Consider the following 25,741-nt stretch of genomic DNA (forward strand, 5'->3'; position numbering starts at 1 on the left):
ATATGTTCAACAAATAGTTATAAAAAACTCTTTCTTTGTAAAAAAAAAGTGTGGAACTTTCCAGATTCAAATTTAAACGCAATAAGGTTTAAGCCGAGGTTCATATACTTATAAATTGATCACCTTCTAAAAGAAAAAGTTCCACCCCCATCGATTGTCACAGCTGCGTTTCGATAACAGTCAGCAGGCGCATCTCTGTTAATCTTAGAAAAAAACAAATACTCAGAAAAACAAAATTCATTTGTTTGTTTTGATCAAATTGCAACGTAATCCAGAGGTAATTTGTCATACAAAGAGCATAATTTGAATAATAGCAAAGAAATAGGTCGCCGAAAAGAAAATTGTAATAGTGTGATTTCCCGGTAATTTCGAGAAGCTGGCAATTTCCAAAAGTGAGTCACCACTTTTTCTACACCGAGCTGCTGTGTATGTATTATTTACGTTGGTGGTGCTCCGACTGAACTAATTTAATAGCTGCGACTAGGTTAAAGCGCTTGAGCTCGCGGTTCGACGTGTAGGTAAGGTTCATAAATGGCCCTAGCCATTTCCGGAGTGCCCACACCCGAAAGCTTGAGAGGCACACGTCATGGGGGCCACAACAATTAAAACGGTATCGAAGTTTCTCAGGCAGTACTCTAGTGCAAATTAAATAATAAAATAATTAAAGTTGCAAAGAGTGTGCACATTTCTCAGGCGCTAATTAAATTAGCTAATGATTGCTTACCATCTGTCTTTGCAGGTAAAACAACATCGAAACAATGCAAGGTGAGTGGAATAAGGACAAGCCGTGCTAACACATTCTTTTTTTCGGATTTAAGTTTACTCCACAGCGGTTTCGGAATTAGAAATCCCTAGAGCGAAGTCCCTCGAGAATGTCCTGGCAAAGTGTTCCCCAGTATCCCCAATACCAAGGTTCAATCTTCTTAACTTCTAAGCCAGTGTTAAAGCTTACCCGTTTTCTGATCGCATGCTTTTGTTCGTCCCGGGCTCTTCGACCCGTTGAATGCTCAGTAATTTCCCGGAGCTGATTCATTTCCATTACTTCTCTCTCTTTACATATCGTACTTGTCCCTTCTTATCATGGTTGTATGTACATATTTGCTCGAGATTGTTTCTTGGTTTGCCGCATTTCTTCGTCATGGCGAAGCGTTTCATTTAGATTTTGCAGTTCTTGGTAGAAAGATTACTGTAGCGGAAAGTTGGAAGCTCGTTTTAAAACAACAAACTAAAACGAAATGTCTTATTCCACAGATCCCAACCAGCAGTACAACTATGGCGGTGGTTATCCCCCTCAGGGGGGATATGGTGGATATCCGCCTCAGGGTGGTTATCCACCTCAAGGACCTCCGCAAGGTTACCCACCCTATGCCCAAGGAGGTGCCCAACCCTATCCACAACCCTACGGACAGGGGCCTCCACCAGGAGGTTATGCTCCCCAGCCGGGATTCATTCAACCACCACCATCTGCTGGCGGCTACGGCGTCTACGATGATCCGGAGAGCCAGCCCAAGAACTTCTCATTTGACGACCAAAGCATCCGGCGCGGATTCATACGCAAGGTGTACCTGATTCTGATGGTGAGCTTAGGATACTACTTGACATCCTATCCTCATGCCCCCTAAACCATTATTTCATTTTCTTTAGGGACAACTTCTCGTCACTTTTGGAGCTGTGGCCCTGTTTGTATTTCACGAGGGCACTAAAAGCTTTGCTAGGCGTCACATGTGGCTCTTTTGGGTTGCTCTCGGCGTGATGTTAATAACCATGCTGTCTATGGCTTGCTGCGAAAGTGTTCGCCGCCAAACCCCGACGAACTTTATATTCTTGGGTCTGTTTACAGCAGCTCAGTCGTTCTTAATGGGAGTTTCCGCAACCAAATATGCTCCGGAAGAGGTGAGTACTTTGATTTATGTACGATATGTAGTAAAATAAATCGGAATCTTTTTCCAGGTTCTCATGGCGGTGGGCTTAACAGCAGCGATTTGCCTGGCCCTAACACTCTTCGCCTGGCAAACCAAGTACGACTTTACTATGATGGGCGGTATTTTGATCGCCTGCATGGTGATTTTCCTTATTTTCGGCATCGTGACCATCTTCGTAAAGGGAAAGACCATAACACTAATCTACGCCTCAATCGGAGCGCTGCTCTTCTCCGTTTACCTCATTTACGACACACAGTTAATGATGGGCGGCGAGCACAAATACTCGATCAGTCCCGAGGAGTATATCTTTGCGGCATTAAACCTCTACCTGGATATCATCAATATCTTCATGTACATTCTGACTATAATCGGCGCGTCGCGCGACTAAGAGCAGCTCTATTTCCAAATATTGTTTACTGTTTAGCAGGGTTATTCTGTAACCTAAAAACGAATATTGTTGTCGCGTAATCTCATCGGTGTGCTCCCCCAGTGGAGGTAAATTGCTCAAATACTTACGATCTATCTACTTCGCATTGTGTTTGCCAATTTCCCGTTTCCTTCTAGTTCTAAATGGCAGTTAAAGTTATTTGAACTACTTACTTTTTGTTATGTATGTCTTACTCTTGCTTAAATTGAGCAAACCAAGTGGATGTTTCCAAATTTCCAAAAAAAAACGAAGAAAATTATATATATGTATGTATACCAAATGATATGCCATTCAGATACACAAAACAACAATAAATATTTACGTAAAAACATATTTATGTGAGAATATACGAATAAGCAAGATGGCTTGCAGTTGTTAAAACATAAAACTTAACCGTGTGTAATAACCAAGGAATCCCGATTTTTCAACTATGAATCAAGTACCGAACATTGTAATCCCTGCAGCGACACTGAGTTTAAAGTCAACAATAAAGCGCATCTATTTATTAAAGCCACAGACCCCTGCATTGTGGGGCTTCCCTCAGTGGTTCATCCAGTTCAAGCAGCCAGTCACCACCAGATGCAACTTCAGTCTGCAACGGCATAGTGACGCCGTTGGTTGGATTACTTCTAGACTCCAGAACATTATCGTGTGCCTTTTTGCTTTATCATTGCCTAAGTTTACGTTGTTATCTGCACCACCACAGAAAGAAGTCCAGGTGTTTAAATTTCGGGTTGGCCCCATAGCATGCGTTTGACCCGGCCACCTGTTCAGTAGTTCGTGTGAATTCCAGCAGGGCGTAGCTATAAAATGTATCACTACCAGCAAGGCAAGTACCATCCGGATGGGGCAAACGAAATTGGTGGCGGAAAAGTTTTCTAGATTAGATAATCGATTTGGCTATTGTAAAAAAGCTTATTGACTGCATCGTTTTCTCTCTGCAAGAGGCTACAAAATATATATCTCTCGGCGCATTTTCATCTGATAAGACAGCTGAATAGGTTTCAGTGTGAGCCGAAATATTCTGATTCACGCAATCAAAGGGAGAGTGAACAACTGTGTTTAAATTGTATGGTGGCAATATCAGTTACTCACCGACATCAACATACAAATCTTATCTAGAGCAGAAGTGTGGAGCGTTGATAAGAGTCGGTAACCGGCTAATCTCAACTCATACTGACATATGAGAACACCTAGAAAGGGCGATTCGGTTCCATTAAGCTGAAACACTCGCACGTTGCAGGCAGTCAGCCAAAGAGAGCACCATTACTTTAGTGACTTAAGTTTAGTCATAGCAATTTAGCCATGAGCAGCGACAACCATTATCAGTACGGTTAGTCATTTCATTAACTTTCCTGCTTCCTTGAATTGTCTTCCAACCACACAGGCGACGAATCTGGCGCATATACAGATGCGGAAGCGGACAAGAGCTTCGCCTTCGATGACCAGACCATCCGGAAGGGCTTTATCCGGAAGGTCTACTTGATATTGATGGTAAGTGCTGATACCTATACTAAAAAAGGAGATGTGAAACATCTGCATAAATTAAAATGTCCAAACCATAAACTTATTTGATTCACTACTTGCCTACTTTGCGTCGCTTTTTACTTATTGACTTTCTGCATCTAATCTGTGATATCGTTCTATTTTTAGTGCCAGTTGCTGATCACTTTCGGTTTTGTTAGTGTATTTACTTTCTCGAAAGCTTCGCAGGAATGGGTGCAAAAAAATCCGGCACTGTTTTGGATAGCATTGGTGAGTTTTTACAACTTTAATGTTATAAATTGATTAACATAAACTCCCAATTTTTAAAATCAGGCAGTTCTTATCGTGACCATGATATGCATGGCCTGCTGCGAAAGTGTACGCCGCAAGACGCCTCTCAACTTCATCTTCCTTTTCCTGTTCACCTGTGCAGAGTCGTTCCTTTTGGGAATGGTCGCCGGACAGTATGAGGCGGATGAGGTCCTGATGGCAGTGGGAATTACGGCTGCGGTGGCCCTGGGACTCACCCTGTTTGCCCTGCAGACCAAGTACGATTTTACGATGTGCGGAGGTGTGTTGGTGGCCTGCCTGGTGGTCTTCATCATCTTTGGCATCATCGCTATTTTCATTCCGGGCAAGGTGATCGGACTGGTTTATGCCTCCTTGGGAGCATTGCTCTTCTCCGTTTACTTGGTGTACGATACCCAGTTGATGCTGGGCGGTAATCATAAGTACTCCATCAGTCCCGAGGAATACATCTTCGCCGCTCTTAACCTCTACCTGGACATTATTAACATCTTCATGTACATACTGACCATTATCGGATTGTCTCGCAATTAGTCTGGTCATTATGATCCATAGCTTCTATTCCAGTTTTAGAAATGTAACTTAATTTTATGTGTCCAGTGCCACCTTAGCCGCGAAGAAATACAAGCCGACTAACTAATCCAACGTTGTCGAGTGCTCGCTTTGATTTGGGATTTTGGCTGGGATTGGGGCGCTCAACTAGTTCGAACCTTGTCCACACCGCGGTGTCCAATTAATTAATGCGCACGAGAGGCCGTAATGTAATTATGTCCAATCAGCCCCTGCAGCGCCACCAGTTCCTGGACTGGATTGAATGTGGACAAGGTGATCGGCGCGATCGTCAGTTGCGCGAGCGTCTGGCTAACGGGCGGACATGGATTTCGACGAGGTGCTGCGGGAGGTGGGCTCCTTTGGGCTCTACCAGAAGGTCATCATCTGCTCCGTTCTATTGCCCGCCGCGCTGCCCTGTGCCTTCCACGCCTATAGGTTGGTCATCCTCTTTTGGTTTTCTATAAGTGGTTTTAATAAATAATATTAACAACAAGCAATTACATCAAGCAATTTTCGCCTCTTAAAGGTACTTCATCAGTAAATTTTCGTAGTTACCTAACATGATTATTTTCTAGCCAGTTGTTCATAGCGGCAACACCTCAGCACTTTTGTCGGGTTCCTGAGCTGGAGCCCTGGACACAGGACTACGTGCAGCTAGTTAAGAACCTGAGCATTCCGCGTAATCGCAATGGAGCTTATGCCGAGTGTTCCATGTACGCGAGAAATTACACCGATATAGTGCGCTATCTCGAGTATCGCCCGCCTCCGGATTTGATTCGACAACAGGCAGAGGATTTGCTCAAGTTGCAGCCGGATACGGCGCAGGTGGTGCCATGTCAACATGGCTGGCACTACGATAAATCCATATACTCTAGTACGGTGGTTCAAGAGGTAAAGAAATTGTACATTATATATTTTATATTACCCCGGAGCGCTGGTCATATTAGAATTATTGAATCTTATGTCTTCTAGTGGAATCTGGTGTGCGACCGCAGCTTCCTTGTTACTTTGGCGCTTGTGATCTTCGGTGTTGGCGGTCTGCTGGGTAACTATGTATTTGGATATTTAGTGGATCTGTGGGGCAGGCGGCCTTCCTTCTACGCCTATCTGCTGCTTGAGATCACTGCCTGTGCGGCCAGTGCCTTTGCCTGGAACTATTACACTTGGTTGGGACTGCGCTTTGTGGTGGGACTGACGGTGCCAGCTATTCTGGCGAGTCCCTATGTGCTGGCCATTGAGCTGGTTGGACCGGAGAGGAGAGTTTTTTGCACCATCGTCTCGAATATCGCCTACTCCTTGGGCTTGGTGGTATTAGCAGGAGTTATCTACATCGTCCGGGACTGGCGGGAACTCAGTTTGGCAGTGTCCATGCCCTTGCTGATGCTTTTCTCTTGCTTCTTCGTGCTCCCGGAATCACCACGCTGGTTAATGGCCGTGGGAAAAACCAGGAGGGCCATTAAAATCCTCAAAGTAATAGCGAGAGTGAATGGCGTGCGCGTAAACAGGGATTTTGTCGAAAGGTTGCAGCGAAAACTAGTAAGCACAAAGGCTGCGGAAACGAACTCTTCAATGACCACCCACTATGGCATCCTGGACTTGTTCCGGGGACCCAATATGCGTCGGAAGACGCTGATCATCACCCTTATTTGGTTTGCCAACACAAGTGTCTATGTGGGACTGAGCTACTATGCTCCTGCGCTCGGAGGCGATGAGATCTGGAACTTCTTTCTGGCTGGGGCGGTGGAACTGCCAACATATTTGCTACTCTGGCCGGGATTGAGCTATTTCGGAAGGCGCTGGATCCTTTTCATCTCGATGCTGGTAGGCGGAGTGGCCTGCGTGGCCACATTCCTGTATCCAGACATCACACTGCTGCTCTACTGCGTGGGCAAGATGGGCATAAGCTCGTCCTTCGTCGTCTTGCCGCTCCTGGCATCCGAGCTGTATCCCACGGTGGTGCGGGGACTGGGCATGAGCTTTAGCTCGGTGATAGCCATGGTTGGACCTATAGTGATTCCCATGATCAATCATATGGTGAGTGCGGCTCAGGGGATTACTGTTTACAATAATATTCACCCGTTTCCCGTTGCAGGGTCAGCAAATGCTCGTTCTTCCGCTAATTGTGATGGGAGCTCTGCTGATCTTGGGAGGATTTGCTAGCCTTCTGCTCCCGGAAACCCGAAACCGAAATCTCCCCCAGACTTTGGAAGAGGGTGAGGCAGTGCCACTGAGCTTCCTCCTCTGCTGCTGCGTGGAAAGTGAGCGAAAGCCAAACAATATCCGCGTGAGTCCGCAGAAAAGGATTGTTCCTGAAGGTGGAACACCGGTTTTCCATCGTGTGGACACTCCGGTTTCTGGTAGAGTCCCTTGCAAGGTCGTTTGCAGCATTTGTAAAAAGGAAATGCGCACACTTTAGTCAGTTCAAAGTTGTTTAAATAGAGTAGGTTAAAATAAAGTTTGAAATTGAAAATAATTTGTTTTGATTTTGTGGCGGCATTGTTTCTCTTACATCTGGCAACTCTGTAGCATTTGTACATACTTACATACATATATGGCACTTACAGTGGTGTGAGCTATTAAAATCTTTAGATAATCTTTAAAGCTTGGTTTTTCACTTGCAAACTGTAAAAAGTTTTTAGCATCAATATAATTTATTTATTACAAAAATATTTTAAATAGGTATTCCCGAAACGTTTTATTTTGACATCAAAAATATTTTTAAAAGCTTTTTACATATATATTATTTTAAAGGAATTATTATGAATGCATGTATGTGTATAAAACAAGTTGGCAGGCCAACCGGCAAATTTAAATGGACAAAAAATCAAAGCAATGGGACACCTAATAAACATCAATTAAATTGGCATTTTCCACATTCAAACATGATTTTTTTTTTTACTCTTTATGACCTCGTAGCTGATAAAAATACTAGCATTTGCATTAACCTTAATACGTTATAGGTCGTCGAAATGTGATAAGAAACCGCAATCGTCTGTTTATGCGCATACATGTAGTATACTAAGTAGAAGCTTCAAGAAACATTCCGGTTGAACTGGCCTAATCGCAATTTTAAGCCAATTTAAACATGACTCATTGCGAAGATTTTGGAACCATATATATTTGTTTGTACGTGTACCGCATGCTACGACTTTCCACCTTTAAATTTGGCCAGATTATTCGGATGTTGCAAACGGGTTAAAGTTCCTTAGGAAGGAGGCTTCTTGACCATATGGATTTTAGACTCACTATTCCCAATGTCAACAAGTTTTCGACTGCCGCGTGCTTTGCGCCGCACCTCCCCTTTCCAACCACCTCGAAAACCTCACACAAGAGCGTTGCTATGCATACACACACAGGCCCACTCACACACATGTCGATTATGCAAGCAAGGAAAAAAATAGGCATTAAACTAAAAGAAATGCTGGAAATATGAATGGTCGTATGGTTTTTACAGCTCATTTAATGTAATGCATGTTTGATGGTCTAAAACAAGAGTTTCTAAATAATAAGAAGTGTTTTCAACAATTTTGGTACAATGTTCTCGAATCGAAATCGTGGTCTCGGCTTGTTTACGTTTTCACTTGAGGATTTCTTGAGGGCGGGGTTACATCGAAAAGTCGGAATTTGGGGAAAATCGGTAAGAGCTAGTGCTAAAAATATATTTCTCTGTCCTCGCGACCTGGCAATGAATTCTTCTGGAGTGTCTGCGTTGTTCCCCTAATCACCTCGTCTCAATTCTTCCGAAAACCGTATCATATATATATAGTATATAGTGTATTACGAGAGCGCATATTTCTATAGATACATCTGTGTGTTTTGTTCTTGGGGGAGGGCGGCAAAAATCAGAATGTGTGTGTTGTTTGGACTGTGGTTTTTTGGTTAAGGAAACGTGCTTTAATCGCTTTGGAAAATACATTTGTCGGTTCCAAACTATTACTATTAGATTAAGATTGAAGGGTTCCCTTAGTATGTTAAGTATAGTTATTATGCTTATGTGTTCTGTTCAGCGCTCACTCGGATGCCTTTATTTTTGTATTTTAGTATAGTGTGTAGCATTACCCCCAAAAAAGTGGCTAAAGGGAGCACGAAGGATGGCCCATCCAGGGCAGAAGCGCTGTCCGCAGTCCGGAGTGGATCCGTTTCCGATTTGGAACCGGAATGGGTAAGTGGTAGGTGTAATTCCGGCATCTGGGGCGTGGGTCCCGTCCTGTATGCCTGCCCCTTCGTCTTGCTCCCTGGCCCCGTATGTTTTGTATGTATGTTTTTGTGTTCGGTGTGTGTGGTGTGATTTGCCCAGGTGGGCGGGGTTGGACCTGCCTAAGCGGAGGCCGCCACCTCACCGGACTTCTCCTCCTTTGTGCCGGCGATGGCCACCTCCTCAAAGTTCTCGACCAGATCGGGCACATCATCGTCACCGGCATCGGCGGCGGAAGAGCCGGCTGCGCCACCGGCGCCGGTCTTGTTGGCAATCTCCGTGGCCAGCTTCTTCAGCTGGTTGATGTCCTGGGGTCCCAGTTGCGTCAGGATGCCGGGCACCATCTCGGTGATCGTCTTGTTCTCACCATGGCCCGTGATGGCGAACGTGTTCGTCGGCAGCGAGGCCTGGGCCTTCGGATTGTTGAAGTGGATGACGGTGCCATCGTTCTTGATGATGTTCACCTCCTCGATGCCGGGGATTGTGTTCACCGACAGCTTCTTAAGCGACGACTGCAGCTTCTTGTCGTCGGTGGCGGGCGTGGAGTGGACAATCTTCTTCTTGCGGCGGGGGGTGCCCTTGCCGCCAATGCGCACCTGCGCTTGCAACTTCTTCAGCTTCTCCGGGTTCATCTGTTCAATAGAGTAAACACAATGGTCGCATCAGTAACAAGCCAATCAAATGCCGCACATTCCAATACTCACTTTGATTTTACTATAATTTAGCACAGAGCCTTGCCAGAAAACACGTGCGCCCAGTCGTAGTCAAATGTCAAAAAGAAATCGCCATGATAAAAATGGCAAAAGAGGTATGTATATGTGAGTAGTACTGGTAGGCAGTACTAAACGTGAGTGTTGACTATCGATAGCTCACGAGGTGGCAACCAACTCGCGCCATAGGAATTTAAATGAGTTTTTAATAAGTTATTAAGTTATGTTTTTGTATTATAGCTATTTTTTTGAAAAAGTAGAATATTTTCTACATTTTTAATAGGTTTTTAATTTTGTGTGTATTATATATTTTTATATTTTTAAGGTTATTCAACAATTTAATTTTATTTGAATAAATCGGTGAACCGTTGTTTTGACTGTCCTCTTTTAATTCTGTCATTTGAAACCATACATTTTAGTAGTTAAAAATATGTTACAAAATCTGTTATTTAAAATAAAAATACTTAAAAAGGCCATAAGTTTACTAAATATTTTAAATGTTAATAAACAGAATTATTAGTCAACGGAATGTTTGCAATAAGTTTCAAAATAATTTATACCATTAATCGTATCGTATTAATTTATTAATTATTCAATTACAATAGTATCGATTGCTGTGTTGAGTGTGCTAGCTATCGCCCGCTTCGTATCGATTGCTCACTAAACACAGCCAACGCAGTCAGTGCTGCAAAATGTTTGAAGCATTATTATCATGATAAATTATATTATTCTCAGATTAACGCTGATAAGATATAGCTAATTCCAATCGGGCTTCAATAACGGCCTTCCGATAGAGTAGTTCAGTGATATTTAAGTGAATTATACGTGTGCTGCCAAAAAGCGGATAAATCTGATACTAAGGCAGTGCATTCTGGTGCAATAACTGCAACAAGTGGAATTTTCAACTTTAAATATACTTATAAAGGGGAATAACCGCTAAATCCCTGTCAAACGTAAGTATTTCACGATGACTTATCGTCTACGAATAGTGATTTCTAATTGTATTATGTTCCTCCGCAGTGGAAGTCTTTAATTTGGACGATATAGACGATTTCGCCATGGATTTCTGGGGCATATTCATGTTTTTCCTGCTCACCTTCCTCATCATGAGTTGCTGCGGATATTGTTGCACCACCAGACGCCAGGGTGCCGTTCTATCCAGTGAGTAATTGTATATATATAGAAAGCAAACCTATATTCCATTAATCAAATAAACCCACTGATGAGTCATTCACACGCAAAAGACAAAAAACACGCGGAGTTCAGCTCAAAAGATGAATTTCAGCTGTGGGCCTGTGTGCGTAAGATTATACGAAATACAAATCGTGATAATAATAATACCATTCAGTCGATATACATATATATAAAGAGAGATTTGAATAAGGAAGAGAGAGCTTTTGCAGTTTTTTGGCATTTGCCTCTCCATCGATTCGTAAGCAATAAAAAGTATGCTGTACCATAAACGTAGCTTAGCTTATCAGCAAGGGCTGAAGTAATTATTTATTATTTAATTACGTTTATTTATTTAACCGTATCTTATCTACAACAAGTGGATAGTCTGTCTCTTTCTGGCCAGGATTTTCCCAATTTTTAACCATTTTCCACTATTGAATTCGGTTTACTTTGCGTGCAGATAGCTATAAATTTAGCTTTCTAATATCACATTTTTATTGACTCATCTTCAGTAGCGCTTCGATAAGGAACTGATACATGTTTATTGATAAGCACGACTGACAATTATATCCATACCATAGCTAAGTACCTCATGCAGTATTCCGCGAACTTTTAGACCGAACGGCACGTTAAAAAAAGTATCTTTTGACAATGGTGTACATCTACTTCGATATATGGTTTCCCATTACAATGGTGTTACTAATAGTGATTTTACTACTGGTGCTTCTGCGAGTTCGTCGAGCCCGCCAACTTCGCATGGGCAACGCAACTGTGGTCACCGCCGGTGAGGGCAATCCTTTAAATAGAACCTCTGGGATGATCGATGGTTCTATCTTCGATTCTGGGAATCGCTCCAGACAGTTGAGCTATCGAAATCTAATCGTACCTATACAGTGGCGAGCAAAAGTGAGTGCATGTTCATAACTCTCGACTTTCATCATCTATAAAAACAAAACTAAAGCAGGTAATCCAATAATTTTTTTTATTTTTGTTTACCTATCCTATTTTTAACAAATAGAACAAAAAAAAACCGTAACAATATGTATTCAGCGAAGACTTAGAAAATAAAAACCAAAAAAAGTCGCAAAAACTCACTTTTGCACGTTATAAGAAAATAAAGAAAAAATTAATTTTTAATATATTGTCCATAGAGCCTAATTATGAATTACTTGATTTACTCGAGATGGCATACTCTCTACCAAGTTTTCAATGACTTCCTTGGAAATTCGGTTCCATTCATCTTGTACACGCTCCCAAAGATTGGTCATGTTTGTTGGAGCTGAGTCGTACTGCCCGAGCCTTCGTTTCACGATTGACCAAAGATTTTCAATCGGATTGAGGTCAGGACTTTGTGCTGGCCACTCCATCAACTTGAAATTTTGTTCACCAATCCATTCCTTGACAATTTTCGCTGTGTGCTTCGGATCGCCTTCTTGTTGAAAAAAAATATCTTCTTCCGAATACGCACATTTCTCCATAAAAATGGGAAGATGGGTTTGCAAAATATGCGGATAGTCCTCCTTTCGCATAATGCCATCTATTAAATGCAGGGGGCAGACTTGCCACCATGTGAAGCATCCTCAGACCATTATATTTCCGCCGCCATGTTTAACCGTTTGCTTCACATGGTGTCTTTGAATCCGTTCTCCGGATCTACGCCAGCAGTATTGTTTACCATCTGACTGGAAACGGTTGAACTTGGACTCATCAGACCAGACAACACGTTTCCAATCATCTGTGGTCCAATCTTTGTGCTCTCTCGCAAATTTTAGACGCGCCTTAACATTTTTTTCGGATAATGCAGGTTTGTTTTTTTTAACAGCCGCTGCATATCCAATGTTGCGCAGCGCTCTTCTGGCAGTCCACTCGCTAACGTTTTTGTTTATGGCCAAAGATGCTTCTTTAGGTGTTAGCAGCCTATTTTTCCTCATCTGGGATATTCCTTATTCCTTAGTCGGGCATCTGAGTCCGATAATAATTTTTTGCGACCTTTCTGTTGCGATCTGGATTTCACATTTCGGCGTTTTCGAGCTGCAATCACTGCTTATACCGAGCGAAAATTGTCAAGGAATGGATTGGTGAACAAAATTTCAAGTTGATGGAGTGGCCAGCACAAAGTCCTGACCTCAATCCGATTGAAAATCTTTGGTCAATCGTGAAACGAAGGCTCGGGCAGTACGACTCAGCTCCAACAAACATGACCAATCTTTGGGAGCGTGTACAAGATGAATGGAACCGAATTTCCAAGGAAGTCATTGAAAACTTGGTAGAGAGTATGCCATCTCGAGTAAATCAAGTAATTCATAATATGGCTCTATGGACAATATATTAAAAATTAATTTTTTCTTTATTTTCTTATAACGTGCAAAAGTGAGTTTTTGCGACTTTTTTTGGTTTTTATTTTCTAAGTCTTCGCTGAATACATATTGTTACGGTTTTTTTTGTCCTATTTGTTAAAAATAGGATAGGTAAACAAAAATAAAAAAAATTATTGGATTACCTGCTTTAGTTTTGTTTTTATAGATGATGAAAGTCGAGAGTTATGAACATGCACTCACTTTTGCTCGCCACTGTAAGTGCTTCAAATCCAAGACGCCATTTGCATCATGCGTTGATTATCACTCTAGTTTACAAACCATCAATGCTGTTTATCAATTCGAATCGGACTCGTGTAGCCTTTTAAACATTTTCGACAATCTTATTATCTTATATTTGCAAACGTTTGACGTCAAGTCTTGTTTTTTCTTCTTACCTGCGGCAGAATCGAATCATATTAAATTATATTTAGTGTTGTTCCAATTAGGCGATATGGTGTTGATTAGATGGCCGTAAATAGTTGGGACCATGCTCCCGAAAAAACGCTTTTTTTTAACACGCCCAAATTTGGTGTTTTTTATGGACTTACAAATTTCTATAGAACGTATTTTTGATAACATTTGGACGACAATAGGAATTAAAAATAAACGGGTTTAAAATTAAATAAGTGGAAACCCTTCAAATCTCAATATTCGGCACGTAATTAATGAATATTATAAATATACAAAAACTTTCATATTTTGGTAATAAATAAAACATCTTACACGTTCACAGGAGTACTTGATCTTAATTGACAATACGTAAGCCTCTGTTTTACTGATCTCAACTACCTCAAGAACACCTGCACTTATGGCAAGCTCAGGATAATAAAATAATAACATAAATAAGACACTTATCAGCAGTTTGTCGACCGTAGGATTATTGTCTTTGTACTTGAGACAGACTTTCGGTTTCTTCGTTTGTGCAGAAAAATCTTGGGTCCAACTGTTTGACCGGTGAATTTCCTCAACGGCTGTATTGTTTACCATCTCAGATAATAAGCGTTCGATAAGGGTAATTCAATTATTTGATAACCACTGACGTCAGAAGAGATCAGAGATTTGTGGGAATTGTTCAATTGTAATCGCATCGTGTTGATGATCCCCCAGAAGTAATAAATTTCAGAACCGAAACCTAATTTCTCTTTTGATTGATGTTGACTATTGACGCAGGTTGCAAGCTGTAAATATAATTTCCACTTGAAATTTCGTATGGTTTCCCCCCGATTCTATGCTAACTTTTGCCACCGATATCAGGACTATATGGCCTTCCTAAGCCGATTAAACGGCCAGAGCGTCAATACCGACACTGCGATGGGTGCTAATCTTATCTTTGCCTTTCAAACCACCATTTTAAACTGACTTCGGGTCTGTGGGGATATGCACACCTGGAAACTTACAAAAACCGGCGAGGAATCGAGTCCAGTTCGCAATTATCGTTGAACGTCTGTGCAATGAACACTGCGAACGCATCGCAATTTCGCATTACCGTGGAGTAGTTTCAATACCCATCGAACAATCCTCAAGACTGCCTGCCGATCGAATCTATTAGTTAGTAAACTCTTGTTGTTGAAATAGTTCAAGTAAGATGCCGCATGTTCCGGGCGACAGGGATCTGAAGATCTCCACCATCATTCTGTGCTCCATGTTCGCGGTGATCCTCGTCGGATTCCTGGCGCTGATAATAGGATCGTTGATCCGCAAAAGGAAACAGCGGCTGGCGGACAAGGGCGTGATCGAAGCAAGTTAGTATAGACCGAGGCAGAAGTCCTTTGTTGATGTCCTGTGTCTTTCCGAATGCTCAGATGTCGAAGCTCCGTGTGTAAATTTCCTGCGTGTTGTTTTGTCCAAAATGATGCAGAACAGTCCAATTCATTTTTTTTAACCTATTTTTATTATTCTTTAACATTGCTGTAACACCACAAGATTTCCAAACCAACTGCTTAATAAATTAGATAAAGTTTAAGAAAATGATGCGGATGTAACGTTTTCAATATTATTAGGTATGCTTAAAAAAATATTATTGGTATCTTTTTCAGAGCGTAGCTCTTAAAAAACTAAGTGAATGTTTTCCATTATTTTATTTCCGAAAGATTACTATTTAAGATAAATATGTTGACTCAAACGGTGAATAATCACTATGTTGCTCATTTAGAAACAGCCAGTTGGAAGTTTGGGGGTTTTGTACTATCTGGATTCAAGTATGGCCGATAGCGACAAGTGCGCAGATTTTGAAGCTTGGTTTTATCCAAACTTTCTTTAAAATTTATGAGTTATACATAGCACGATTTTGTTTTTGTATTTATTTTTGAGAATGGTAAAGCAAAAGATTACTATTTTCTATATAACATGTGTATATAATGTGTATGTATACCTACAGTGTAAACCAACATAGAATTTTTCAAAATTTTAGTTTGTTAATTTCTTTCGTTTGGATAACAAGTGATTTTTAAGTACAAAAAAATGTTGTTGAGTGTTGAAGAGCTGGAAATCTGGGCTCTACTCACATGGGTTACTTTGATAGTAATTCTCTTTATTTTATTTCTATCACACTGCATTTTCGATTGCTGTTGTCAAAGCTCTGAGCAGAGTATGTACATATGTATGTACGAGCCCCAACCACTATTAATTCGAACAGCATGTGATTTTTGCAGTGTGCAATGTTCAACACACGATAGTTTCGATACTATTACAGATAGCGTATGTCAATGTATTTTTTCTTAAAGAGAATTTTGTTCTCTTTACGATGATAAAAAAATATTTCTTGTATTTACAACAACAACAAAAATATGAGTACTTTATTCAAAACGTAGACTTAAGAGATAAGAAAAAATTGACCACTATTAATTCGAACGCTGCTTAATATAACAAATTAATATAAATTAAAATTGTGTAACGTCACCTTTGGCCTGTATTACACATTTAATACGTTTTGGCATTGATTTCAACAAATTTTGGCAATGTTCTCGAGAAATCGAGTCCCACATCTCTTGCAATTTTATTTTAAGGTCAGAAATGTTCCTTTGTGGCTCATTGCGAAGCTTTCTTTTCATTAGCCACCAAATATTTTCAATGGGGCTTAGATCAGGACTATTTGCTGGCCAATCTAAAACCTCCATTTGTTTATATTGAAGCCAATTTTTTGTTGTTTTGGCTGTGTGCGATGATGCTCCGTCCTGCTGAAAGGTGAATTCACCACAGTCTGCCAGTTTTGGTATTGATGGCAGCAAACTATCTTCCAAAATATTAATATATTTTGCAGCGTTAACCGTTCCTTCAATAAAATGTAGTTTTCCTAACCCTTGGGCAGACATACATCCCCATACCATAAGGCTTGCAGGAAACTTTACTGTCCTTTTAAGGCAGTCTTTATGATATGCTTCTCCCTTTGTACGGATTACTCGTTTTCTTGTATCGCCGACACTTACATCAAATTTAGCTTCATCGCTAAATATGATGGTGTCCCATTATTGTCTTTGAGTCCAAGACATCCTTTCACGAGCCCATTGCAAACGCTTTTTTTTTGACGAAGCGTAAGCAAGGGTTTTTCCTTGGCCTATGAGTCAGATAAGTTATTGGTTATGATATAAAAAGTATAATAAAACATACTTTATAGAATCCATATCCAATATTTTTTAACTGCTGTCGCGTCCATTCTCGTTTCACAGTTTTTCCAATTTTCTGCGACCACTCTGAAGCCAAATTTCTTAAAGATTGGCGACGATCAGACTTGACAATTTTGGCCAGTTCCCTTTTGTCACGGGGTGTTATTGCTGATGTTCGGCCTCTTTTTGCGATATTACTTTCAATGTTCCCAGTTTTCTTGAACAATTGAATAACCCCATGGACCGACGACTTAGACAAGTTAAGTTGTTTGCTTATATCTGTGATTGTCTTCCCAGATTTATAATAATCCCTAATCAATATTCTGATTTCGGTGCAAATAGGTTTACCACGTGCCATCGTTGCTAAACTTTGACTGATCTGCAGTAATTTAAATTTTTTTGCATTCTGCATTGTGTTATTATTTGCAGATTTTAACTAGATAGTGATTCCGTTAGATTGGTTGCTTTTGTTTTGTTCTTCTTTTGAGATAACGGTAAGCTTGCGCAGCGTTCGAATTAATAGTGGTCAATTTTTTCTTATCTCTTAAGTCTACGTTTTGAATAAAGTACTCATATTATTGTTGTTGTTGTAAATACAAGAAATATTTTTTTATCATCGTAAAGAGAACAAAATTCTCTTTAAGAAAAAATACATTGACATACGCTATCTGTAATAGTATCGAAACTATCGTGTGTTGAACATTGCACACTGAAAAAATCACATGCTGTTCGAATTAATAGTGGTTGGGGCTCGTATTTAATTTAATATTTTTGTTCTATCTTTAAGAAATGAAACGCCAAGAAGTCAAAAAATGTCCATTTATACAATGCATTGGTGCATAAGAATGACATCCAATGAAGTAATTCATTTTTAAGTCCATTTAGAGAATTCTGACTTCTTGGAACTAAATCAAGAGCAAATTTATTTTGTTTATTGAACTAGATACTGGTTTTAGGTTAGAATGTTAATGGTGTCCCATATGAAAGACTCTATAGGTAGACTGATGAATAGAATATACATAGGGCGTTTTATTCATAGCCTAGTTCTTTTTGTTTTGCTAGTCTGTAATAATTTGGTTATTCCTAAAAGTACGCTGCAAAAATGCGCACATTGTTTGTTTAAAAACTTGAATACTGTATGATTAAATTATTACTCTGCTATCTTTAGGCAGCTTAAACAACTATATATACATTGTTATTTTGTCAGATTAAACACAGAGTTTTGCAGTACTTGCTAACTTTTCTTTGAGTGTTCTGTTTTTTTGGAATAGCTTTTTTTAACACAGTTAAACAGTCAATATACCGACAACATGCCCTTCTATATTTATTCTCTTTTTCTTATCATAAGAAAATGGCGTAATGAGTCATAGTAAGCGGATACTCGGGAATTCCATATTATTTACAACGAAAAGCTTTGATTTTTATCAAAGAGTCAGTGTAAAGAGATCTAAGCGTAAGCACAAGTTTTAAATCAGTTCGATCAGTTCATTCACTCAGTTCGTTGCGGTCAAACGTGTTTACTAGATAGAGATACATTTGGTGCATTACAAAATGCCACATAACTTCGATGAAAATGAATCGCTTACCAAAGATATCCCAGTTAGAACTATAAGGGCTATCATAATTGGATTTATGATTTTTTGGATTTTATTCGCGTGCTTCTGGAAATTCTGCTGCAAATGCACTAAGGAAGGTAAGAGAAATTTTTAACTTATCTTCACGATAAGCACTTCTCTTGTTTTTGCACCTATAAACACAGACAAATAATTGCAGTTTCTGATAGCTTTCGCAGTCTGTAAGTCGCGTTCGCTGTGCCATCATGAATTTTCTTTTTGTGAATGTGTTCCAGTCAAATTCATATGAAGAAGACTTAAGTCTGGTCATAGTGTTTGCTGTTTTCACGTTGATCTCGTGTGTTGGAGCCATATGTATATGCCTTTGATTGAGAAGTAAAAAAAAAATTGAAAACTGTGATGGTTCGTAATCCATTATTTAGATATTGTATTGCTTTAAAAAGAGACACCGACTTAATAAACCCGAAAATATGTCTATATAATTAGAAAATTACTCATTTTAACAAGTTTCGTGTAATTAACTATAAGCGTAAAACCCACATTGAGTCACTTTGAATCAACTCTTGGGCAATCGCCACATGTAAATAGAGGTAAATGTCTAATACTGGAGAACGTGTTTGTATAATTAAATCAAGTAAACGATGACGTCTTTCCCAGTTTCTGCGGTGGATTCCCAAGCTGCATCTTAAGAAATATTTCTATCCATTTGTTAAGAACTTTTCGCACCGCCACAATCCAATTTATTTTTTTGAAACTTATTTTTATTATTATTTAACATTATTCAACATTTTAGGTATGCTCAAAAAAATATTATTGGCATCTTTTTCAGAGCGTACATCTGATTTTGTCCATGATTTTATTTAAGCATGGCCGATAACATCAAATGCCCAAATTTTAAAGATCTTTTTTTCGAACTTTATAATTTATGAGTTATACATGGCACGATTTGGTTTTTATATTTTTTTGTGTTGAGAGTAAATGCAAAAGATTATTCTTATCAAATTTTTGGACGAATTTTTCTGTTATAACATTTTCTATATAACTTGCGTATATAGTGTGTATGAGTAATTATTTAAAGTGACTTTGAACTTGTTCAACATTTTAGTTGGTTTATTCCTTTCGCTCGGATAACAAGTGATTTCTAAGTCGAAAAAATGGCAAATAAATATAAAATCTATAAATATAGACCATATAAATATAAAAACTTGATTTTAATAGTTCTCTTGATTTTATTTGTATTATTGTGCATTTACTTTTGCATTCGTCGACGATCTAGGCGGGGTATGTACTTAATTTGCGTAAAGGAATTTTATTGTATCTTTGAGAAGAGAAACGCCAAGAGTCAAAAATGTGCAACTTGTACAATGGTGCAAAAGATCGAAATCCAAGGAAGTAATTCATTTTTTTTTATCCTTTTAAACGATCATTTTTATAAATGGTGAGCCAATGGCAGTTTTAAATGATTAAAATATCTTCATTGTAATATTGTAGTTTCTAGTAGAAGTCATGGCTTTTATGTATTTGTTTCTTTATTTATTTACGCCAATGGATGGATTGAGCTTTATCTGGCTACTTACAGATATATAAAACACTTATACCCTACACAAAAAATTATTTATCAGTTATTTTATTGAGAATTGGAGTGTAATTCTGACTTATTGAGACTAAATCATATATATCAAAATCAGACACAAATTTGATTTGCTGATTGAACAAAGTACTGGTTTTAGGTTGTAAATCTAGTGTTCATTTCCGAACTTTTATGGTGTCCCATATCAAAGACTATAGATAGACGGAAAGACAAACGCGCAGTCTGACTAGAATATATGATAGGGTTTATAGGGTGTTTTTCTTTCGGTTTTGCTAGTTGGGAATATTTCGGTTAAGCCTAAAAGTACGCTGCAAAAATGAGCACATTGTTATTTTTTCAGATTAAAAAAAGAGTTTAGCAGTAATTGCTAACTGTGGAAAGCCAACAGGCTCTTAAGGTTTTCTGTGTTTTTTGATATGGAAAAATTAGCCCCAAAGAAGTGAGCATAATATTGGAAAAAGTTCTTAAAGTCCCAAATATAGAGCGAGTCTTTCTCAATTCTAGGAACCGTTTTTCATAATTTAGGATTGTCGGTAGACTTTACACTACGACACAGTTTTTAGCAGTAATTTTAGAATACCTTAAATAAGGAAATAATTAGCATTAATGGCACATTGAAAATTGTATGTTTTTAGTCTTAGGGCTGTATTTTATCTAGGGAAATTTTCTAAAATGCGGAACATGTTTTTTATGAGTGCAGGGAATTTTATTTCATTTACAACCAAAAGCTTTGATTTTTTCTCAAAAAGTCTAAGGAGATTTGAACTTAGGCACATGTTTTAAATCAGTTCGTTCAGTTAATTTCCTGAGTTCGTTGCAGTCAAACGTGTTTACTAGATAGAGGATACATTTGGTTACAAAGTTACAAAATGCCATATAACTTCGAGGAAAATACTAAATCGCCTAATCCAGAAATAATGTTCAAGGTTTTTTTTGGTTTTATTTTTATACCCGTTACTCGTAGAGTAAAAGGGTATACTAGATTCGTTGAAAAGTATGTAACAGGCAGAAGGAAGCGTTTCCGACCATATAAAGTATATATATTCTTGATCAGGATCAGTAGCCGAGTCGATCTGGCCATGTCCGTCTGTCCGTCCGTCTGTCCGTCTGTCCGTATGAACGTCGAGATCTCAGGAACTACGAAAGCTAGAATTGAGATTAAACATACGGACTCCAGGGACATAGACGCAGCGCAAGTTTGTCGATTCATGTTGCCACGCCCACTCTAACGCCCACAAACCGCCCAAAACTGTCACGTCCACACTTTTGAAAATTGTTTTGATATTTTTTCATTTTTGTATTAGTGTTGTAAATTTCTAACGATTTGCCAAAAAACTTTTTGCCACGCCCACTCTAACGCCCCCAAACCGCCCAAAGCTGCCACGCCCACACTTTTGAAAAATGTTTCGATATTTTTTCATTTTTGTATTAGTCTTGTAAATTTCTAACGATTTGCCAAAAAACTTTTTGCCACGCCCACTGTAACGCCCACAAACCGCCCAAAGCTGCCACGCCCACACTTTTGAAAAATGTTTTGATATTTTTTCATTTTTGTATTAGTCTTGTAATATTCTATCGATTTGCCAAAAAACTTTTTGCCACGCCCACTCTAACGCCCTCAAACCGACAAAAACTGTCAGTGTTGAAGATTCTCCTTCGCGCTTCCACTAGCTGAGTAACGGGTATCAGATAGTCGGGGAACTCGACTATAGCGTTCTCTCTTGTTTTTTATTCGCTTACTGTTGGAGATTGTGTTGCAAAGGTACTAAGGAAGGTAAGAGAAATTTTTAACTTATCTTTACGATAAGCCAACATTATTTATTTCTGCACCTATAAACACACAGAAATCATTGCAGTTTCATATAGCTTTCGTAGTCTGTAGGTCGCGTTCGCTGTGCCATCATGAATTTTCTTTTTCTGAATGTGTTCAAGTCAAATTCATATGAAGAAGACTTCAGTCTGATCATAGTGTTTCCCAATTGAGAACTGAGATGGTTAGTAATCCATTATTAAGACATTGTTCTTATAACTGGTACTTCCTTTTCCTTATTGTCACAATTCAGTGTCAGTAAATTTCCGCTTTATAGGGACACTCACTTAATAAATCGCGAATGTTATTCTATATAGGAAGACATTATCATTTTAACACTTTGTTCACTCTTGGGCAATCGCCACATGTAAATACAGGTAATTCTATAATACTAGGGAACTATTTTTTTAATTTAATCAAGTACTCGATCACGTCATTCCAAGATCCTGCAGTAGATTTCCAATCTGGATCCTGTAAAATTAGAATTATTTTATCATGGGTATTACCCACTGTAAGTGCTTCTGCTTCCTATCTGCACTGCCGATCATATTTATGGCGGAAATATTCAAGTCATTGTCCATTGTCTAAAAGAATTATTAGATTGTGTGCGAATTGCTTCAAGTCATCAACTGGATGTGGAGTCTTTTTTATAGGCAGTCATACTCATTCTGAAGAAATCTTTAAAGAAACAGTGTTTCACTTTCCCTATAAAAACGATTTTGAAACATTCCATATCCAATATCTTAAACTTCAAGAAGACATGTTGTGAAATAGTCTGGCACTCTTGGTAGTCAGAGATTTGGGACTTGGCTTGGAGTGGGTAATGACTATGTGTTATTATTATATTTGTGCAATATATACTGGTGTTCTGATAACAGCGGCAGTGATTCCCTTCTTTTTCGGATCCCATTTCCAAATGTGCTACTAATGGCACGTTTACGGCTAAACGCAAATCAATAATTGGGTATTAGTGGCTAATGGTCACACAAAGGGATTGAGTGTTGACGTACGTAGATCCCGAAATGCTGGGTAATTCAGCAAATGATTATGAAATCCATTTAGTTAGGTCGCAGGTCCTCACGATGAATGCCACCATATTGGATGTGTTTGAGGACATTTCCCAGCGACTCCGCATAAACTGGACATTTCTGGCATTCGAGGCGGGTATCCTCACGGTTTTGGTTGTCCTTGCTGTGATATATGCCTATACTCTTGCTCGAGACCTGGAAGACTTTCAATATCTGAACAATTAGTTAATATATTTTCGAAATGAACAACGAGACGCAGTACAGTTACATGCTGGACTCCGCTGGACGGTCTATTGTATTCATATCCGTTTTGCGAGTAACCTTCAAAATACTCATCTTGGTGTTGATCGGCCTGGTTGCACTATATTGGAAGAGTCGCCGGGCTCTCGGCGATTTAAGTAAGTTATGATAATGTTTGAAAGTGTTGTTATCACTGATACGTGCTATCTTTATGAGTGCGATTGCCCTTTTCTTTGGCCATTACGGGCACATTTTCGATTGCCAATCCGGTGGCTTTAGTTGCACGCTTTTGTTTAGTCTTCGTGCGCCGCTTATTCAGTCAGTATCAAAATCATGGATGATTCGGGCATCTACTGGATACTTTTCTTCACCTTCTCCGTATTTTTCATGACATCCGCGGCGGTATTCCTCACCCGTGGTCGAACACGAAGAGCGGCGCTCACCAAGGGTGCAGGTGTGTTTTTCGGGGATCTCCCTTCGGTGGCGATAACGCGTTGGCCAATCGCTTCCCAATATGTCACATTTACAAAAACCATAATATCATGAGTCAGTTGACATCGAGAACTCCACGCTGTAGCACCAGTTTAGTTTGTATCAAATAATATTCGCGATGAAGCAGTTTGTTATTCCCATCATAGCCTTCTCAGTCTTCATAGTGATTTCCTCGTTGATGTGCCTCTGCTTCTTTTGCATAGTCAAGAAGTTCAGATCCATGGGTAAATAGCTGCGATCTGCGATCGGGTTGAGTTATTTTATTTATGATTTATGTAACTTTGAAGCTGTTTCCTCCTGCCAATAGCAGTGATAAACACAGAAACAGAATGAGAGTACACCACCCGCTTATCGTTTGGGCCATATAATCGGACATTGATTAGACATGGGCCCAGTGAGTGAGTGGGTTTGTCAGACATAAGCTTTGCAGTCTGTTCTGTGTTCGCCCGGAAAGCGATTGTGTTTTTGTTCGAGGAAAATCCCTTGACTTATCGAGAATGTGGGAGTTCTGGGTCGGATTATCAATAGCTTTTACTATATTTTTCGTTACGTCCATCGTGGTTTGCATTAAACGGAAGCAAAAAGCAGCGCGAAATGTTGGCTACACAATTAGCGATAGCGCTGGTAATTACATTGACTGAACAATGAAAATATTGACGGAAACAGCGAATAAAATTGGCAGTGCCAAGATTTTTTTGTTCATGTATTATTTGTCTTTTTAGCTGCTTGTATTATATGTTTTATAAAGGATTCAAAGTGTATACAATCGACATAGACTAGTTATTAACTGTTGCTATAAATAAATCAAGTGGATAAGATTAAAGTGAATGGAGAGCACAAAAACAGCGCATAAGTTTCCCCAATAATAAATTAAATATTCAAAATAAAGTGTACATTAAAAGTGTTGTTGACTTTTAAGACGACTTACATTAACTTTGATTAATAATATATTGAATTTTTTTTCGAGTGCTGAAAGGGGAACTTTTTTTCACACTGATGAGTTTAATCAAAAGTGGGAGCTTATCGAATCTGCGATTCGCTGGCGGCGATGACTCAGAATTCAGAATTATTGGCCCAGCTATTTTCCGTTTCTAATTTCTTTTTTCCGCTCTCGCTCCTTGCAGCGCCCGTGGTGGTGACCTCCGCCACGCACACGGCTCCCGGCGGATATCCGGTCACACAGCTGCCTCCGCCGGGCTATCCGGCGGGCAATGCCTACGTAACTTCTGCCTCGTACCCCGCGCAGACCACCAGGTAAGTACGGACGTAGAGTGGGCCCGGAAACTATTCTAATGTCCCCGTTTTCCCCGCAGCAACGTGACTGTGCAGATGCCCATGCCCATGCCGCACCAGAACCAGCAGCAAATGCCCATGCCGATGCCCGGGTAAGTGGAAACTAGAGCTCCGGCGAAACGCAAATATTAATTGATATGCTTTTGTCCATTGCAGTATGCAAACGCATGGCGTGGCGTATCCTCCGTATCCTGGCGCCGGCGCTGCCAGCATGAATCCTCCGCCGTATGACATGGCCATGGCTAATCCGGGACCCAGTGTTATGCCCGCCGGATATGAGAAGCAGGCTCCCTACAACCCCCACTTTGGCCAGTGAAATCCCACGGTGAACTGAAAGTGAAACTAGTTTTGAGGATCCCCTTACCTACAGTCTCGTTATAGCTTTTTTACTCAGCTGAACACATTACTTTCCATATTTCCTTGCTTTATGTAATTCCCAAGTATGAAAATGCATACTCCTGGGGAAAAAACCAAAGTGAAAGCGATCGCACAACGAGCCATTTTTGTATTCCTTGTGATGTATGTAAAGTGTACATATAACTTAAGAGCAACCTTTTATTTATACATCTACGATAAGCAAATCCAAATAGAAAACCAAACTGAACTACATGAAGTGTTAATTGTAATAAACCAGTGAAGTGCACATCAAATACAACTGCAGCATATTTGTTTCGATGTGCACTTTCACAAATCGCAAAACAAGAAATGCAAACACGTTTTCAATTATTGCTGCACTCCGTTGTTTTTGCCAATGAAGGAGCAGTGGTATAATGGGTTTCTAAAGATTACTTGTGGATTTACAATGCTTTTGCTGCCATGGAGAGATTTTTCAGTTTTTGATTGAGTATGGGGAATTATGTTTGGCCAAATCGATTGTTAGCCAGGCAGTTTTAAAACTGATTTTAGCTAGTCATGCAAAGTTCCAATTTGTTACAGTTTGATATGTTAAATCGTACGTTTGCTTGTCTTTATATCGTGCAATGT

At 39.6% G+C, this 25,741-nt stretch overlaps 5 protein-coding genes across 13 annotated transcripts; 4 read left to right on the plus strand and 1 right to left on the minus strand.

Annotated features, from left to right (window-relative positions):
• The first annotated feature begins 158 nt into the window (after window positions 1-158).
• Window positions 159-2,682, plus strand: LOC122613044 (protein lifeguard 1). Of its 3 annotated transcripts, none has more exons than XM_043787009.1 (5): window positions 159-277; window positions 819-912; window positions 1,252-1,577; window positions 1,645-1,893; window positions 1,951-2,682. In XM_043787009.1, the coding sequence occupies exons 2-5, from the start codon at window positions 873-875 to the stop codon at window positions 2,308-2,310; spliced, it is 975 nt and encodes a 324-aa protein (XP_043642944.1). In that variant the 5' UTR covers window positions 159-277; window positions 819-872; the 3' UTR covers window positions 2,311-2,682. The 3 variants fall into 3 exon arrangements, with proteins under 3 accessions (XP_043642944.1, XP_043642945.1, XP_043642946.1); XM_043787010.1 differs by lacking the exon at window positions 819-912 and adding an exon at window positions 740-765 and having other exon boundaries at window positions 164-277; XM_043787011.1 differs by lacking the exons at window positions 159-277; window positions 819-912 and adding exons at window positions 374-392; window positions 740-765.
• Window positions 2,683-3,057: 375 nt separating this feature from the next.
• On the plus strand, window positions 3,058-4,796 carry LOC122613045 (protein lifeguard 1). Of its 2 annotated transcripts, none has more exons than XM_043787012.1 (4): window positions 3,058-3,178; window positions 3,737-3,843; window positions 4,003-4,104; window positions 4,168-4,796. In XM_043787012.1, exons 1-4 carry the CDS (start codon window positions 3,160-3,162, stop codon window positions 4,672-4,674), a joined length of 735 nt encoding a protein of 244 aa, XP_043642947.1. In that variant the 5' UTR covers window positions 3,058-3,159; the 3' UTR covers window positions 4,675-4,796. The 2 variants fall into 2 exon arrangements, with proteins under 2 accessions (XP_043642947.1, XP_043642948.1); XM_043787013.1 differs by lacking the exon at window positions 3,058-3,178 and adding an exon at window positions 3,303-3,682 and having other exon boundaries at window positions 3,761-3,843.
• A 130-nt stretch (window positions 4,797-4,926) lies between these two features.
• Window positions 4,927-7,162, plus strand: LOC122613043 (beta-alanine transporter). The gene is made up of 4 exons (XM_043787008.1): window positions 4,927-5,127; window positions 5,268-5,583; window positions 5,665-6,726; window positions 6,785-7,162. The coding sequence occupies exons 1-4, from the start codon at window positions 5,015-5,017 to the stop codon at window positions 7,106-7,108; spliced, it is 1,815 nt and encodes a 604-aa protein (XP_043642943.1). The 5' UTR covers window positions 4,927-5,014; the 3' UTR covers window positions 7,109-7,162.
• A 1,669-nt stretch (window positions 7,163-8,831) lies between these two features.
• Window positions 8,832-9,729, minus strand: LOC122612848 (transcription factor BTF3 homolog 4). Its single transcript, XM_043786707.1, has 2 exons — window positions 9,592-9,729; window positions 8,832-9,519 (listed from the first exon to the last, which is right to left on the minus strand). Exon 2 carries the CDS (start codon window positions 9,517-9,519, stop codon window positions 9,010-9,012), a length of 510 nt encoding a protein of 169 aa, XP_043642642.1. The 5' UTR covers window positions 9,592-9,729; the 3' UTR covers window positions 8,832-9,009.
• A 551-nt stretch (window positions 9,730-10,280) lies between these two features.
• Window positions 10,281-25,463, plus strand: LOC122613779 (probable pathogenesis-related protein ARB_02861). 6 transcript variants are annotated; one of them, XM_043788158.1, is made up of 5 exons: window positions 10,281-10,550; window positions 10,618-10,758; window positions 24,589-24,718; window positions 24,778-24,849; window positions 24,914-25,463. In XM_043788158.1, exons 2-5 carry the CDS (start codon window positions 10,656-10,658, stop codon window positions 25,071-25,073), a joined length of 465 nt encoding a protein of 154 aa, XP_043644093.1. In that variant the 5' UTR covers window positions 10,281-10,550; window positions 10,618-10,655; the 3' UTR covers window positions 25,074-25,463. The 6 variants fall into 6 exon arrangements, with proteins under 6 accessions (XP_043644093.1, XP_043644089.1, XP_043644094.1 ...); XM_043788154.1 differs by lacking the exons at window positions 10,281-10,550; window positions 10,618-10,758 and adding an exon at window positions 11,407-11,554; XM_043788159.1 differs by lacking the exons at window positions 10,281-10,550; window positions 10,618-10,758 and adding an exon at window positions 18,347-18,422.
• The last annotated feature ends 278 nt before the right edge of the window (window positions 25,464-25,741 follow it).

This window comes from Drosophila teissieri, chromosome 2R (assembly GCF_016746235.2).
Source record: "Drosophila teissieri strain GT53w chromosome 2R, Prin_Dtei_1.1, whole genome shotgun sequence".
NCBI lineage: Eukaryota > Metazoa > Arthropoda > Insecta > Diptera > Drosophilidae > Drosophila > Drosophila teissieri.

Excerpts from the sequence above, each read along its gene's own strand:
- LOC122613044 (XM_043787009.1), top strand. The coding sequence starts at position 873 with ATGTCCTGGCAAAGTGTTCCCCAGTATCCCCAATACCAAG. Across the intron at positions 913-1,251 it reads CCAGTATCCCCAATACCAAG|ATCCCAACCAGCAGTACAAC; the intron begins GTTCAATCTTCT and ends CTTATTCCACAG. Across the intron at positions 1,578-1,644 it reads AGGTGTACCTGATTCTGATG|GGACAACTTCTCGTCACTTT; the intron begins GTGAGCTTAGGA and ends CATTTTCTTTAG.
- LOC122613045 (XM_043787012.1), top strand. Across the intron at positions 3,844-4,002 it reads AGGTCTACTTGATATTGATG|TGCCAGTTGCTGATCACTTT; the intron begins GTAAGTGCTGAT and ends TTCTATTTTTAG. Across the intron at positions 4,105-4,167 it reads CACTGTTTTGGATAGCATTG|GCAGTTCTTATCGTGACCAT; the intron begins GTGAGTTTTTAC and ends TTTTAAAATCAG.
- LOC122613043 (XM_043787008.1), top strand. The coding sequence starts at position 5,015 with ATGGATTTCGACGAGGTGCTGCGGGAGGTGGGCTCCTTTGGGCTCTAC. Across the intron at positions 5,584-5,664 it reads CTAGTACGGTGGTTCAAGAG|TGGAATCTGGTGTGCGACCG; the intron begins GTAAAGAAATTG and ends TATGTCTTCTAG. Across the intron at positions 6,727-6,784 it reads TTCCCATGATCAATCATATG|GGTCAGCAAATGCTCGTTCT; the intron begins GTGAGTGCGGCT and ends TTCCCGTTGCAG.
- LOC122612848 (XM_043786707.1), bottom strand. The coding sequence starts at position 9,519 with ATGAACCCGGAGAAGCTGAAGAAGTTGCAAGCGCAGGTGCGCATTGGC.
- LOC122613779 (XM_043788154.1), top strand. The coding sequence starts at position 11,422 with ATGGTGTACATCTACTTCGATATATGGTTTCCCATTACAATGGTGTTA. Across the intron at positions 11,555-24,588 it reads CGCAACTGTGGTCACCGCCG|CGCCCGTGGTGGTGACCTCC; the intron begins GTGAGGGCAATC and ends CGCTCCTTGCAG. Across the intron at positions 24,719-24,777 it reads TACCCCGCGCAGACCACCAG|CAACGTGACTGTGCAGATGC; the intron begins GTAAGTACGGAC and ends TTTTCCCCGCAG.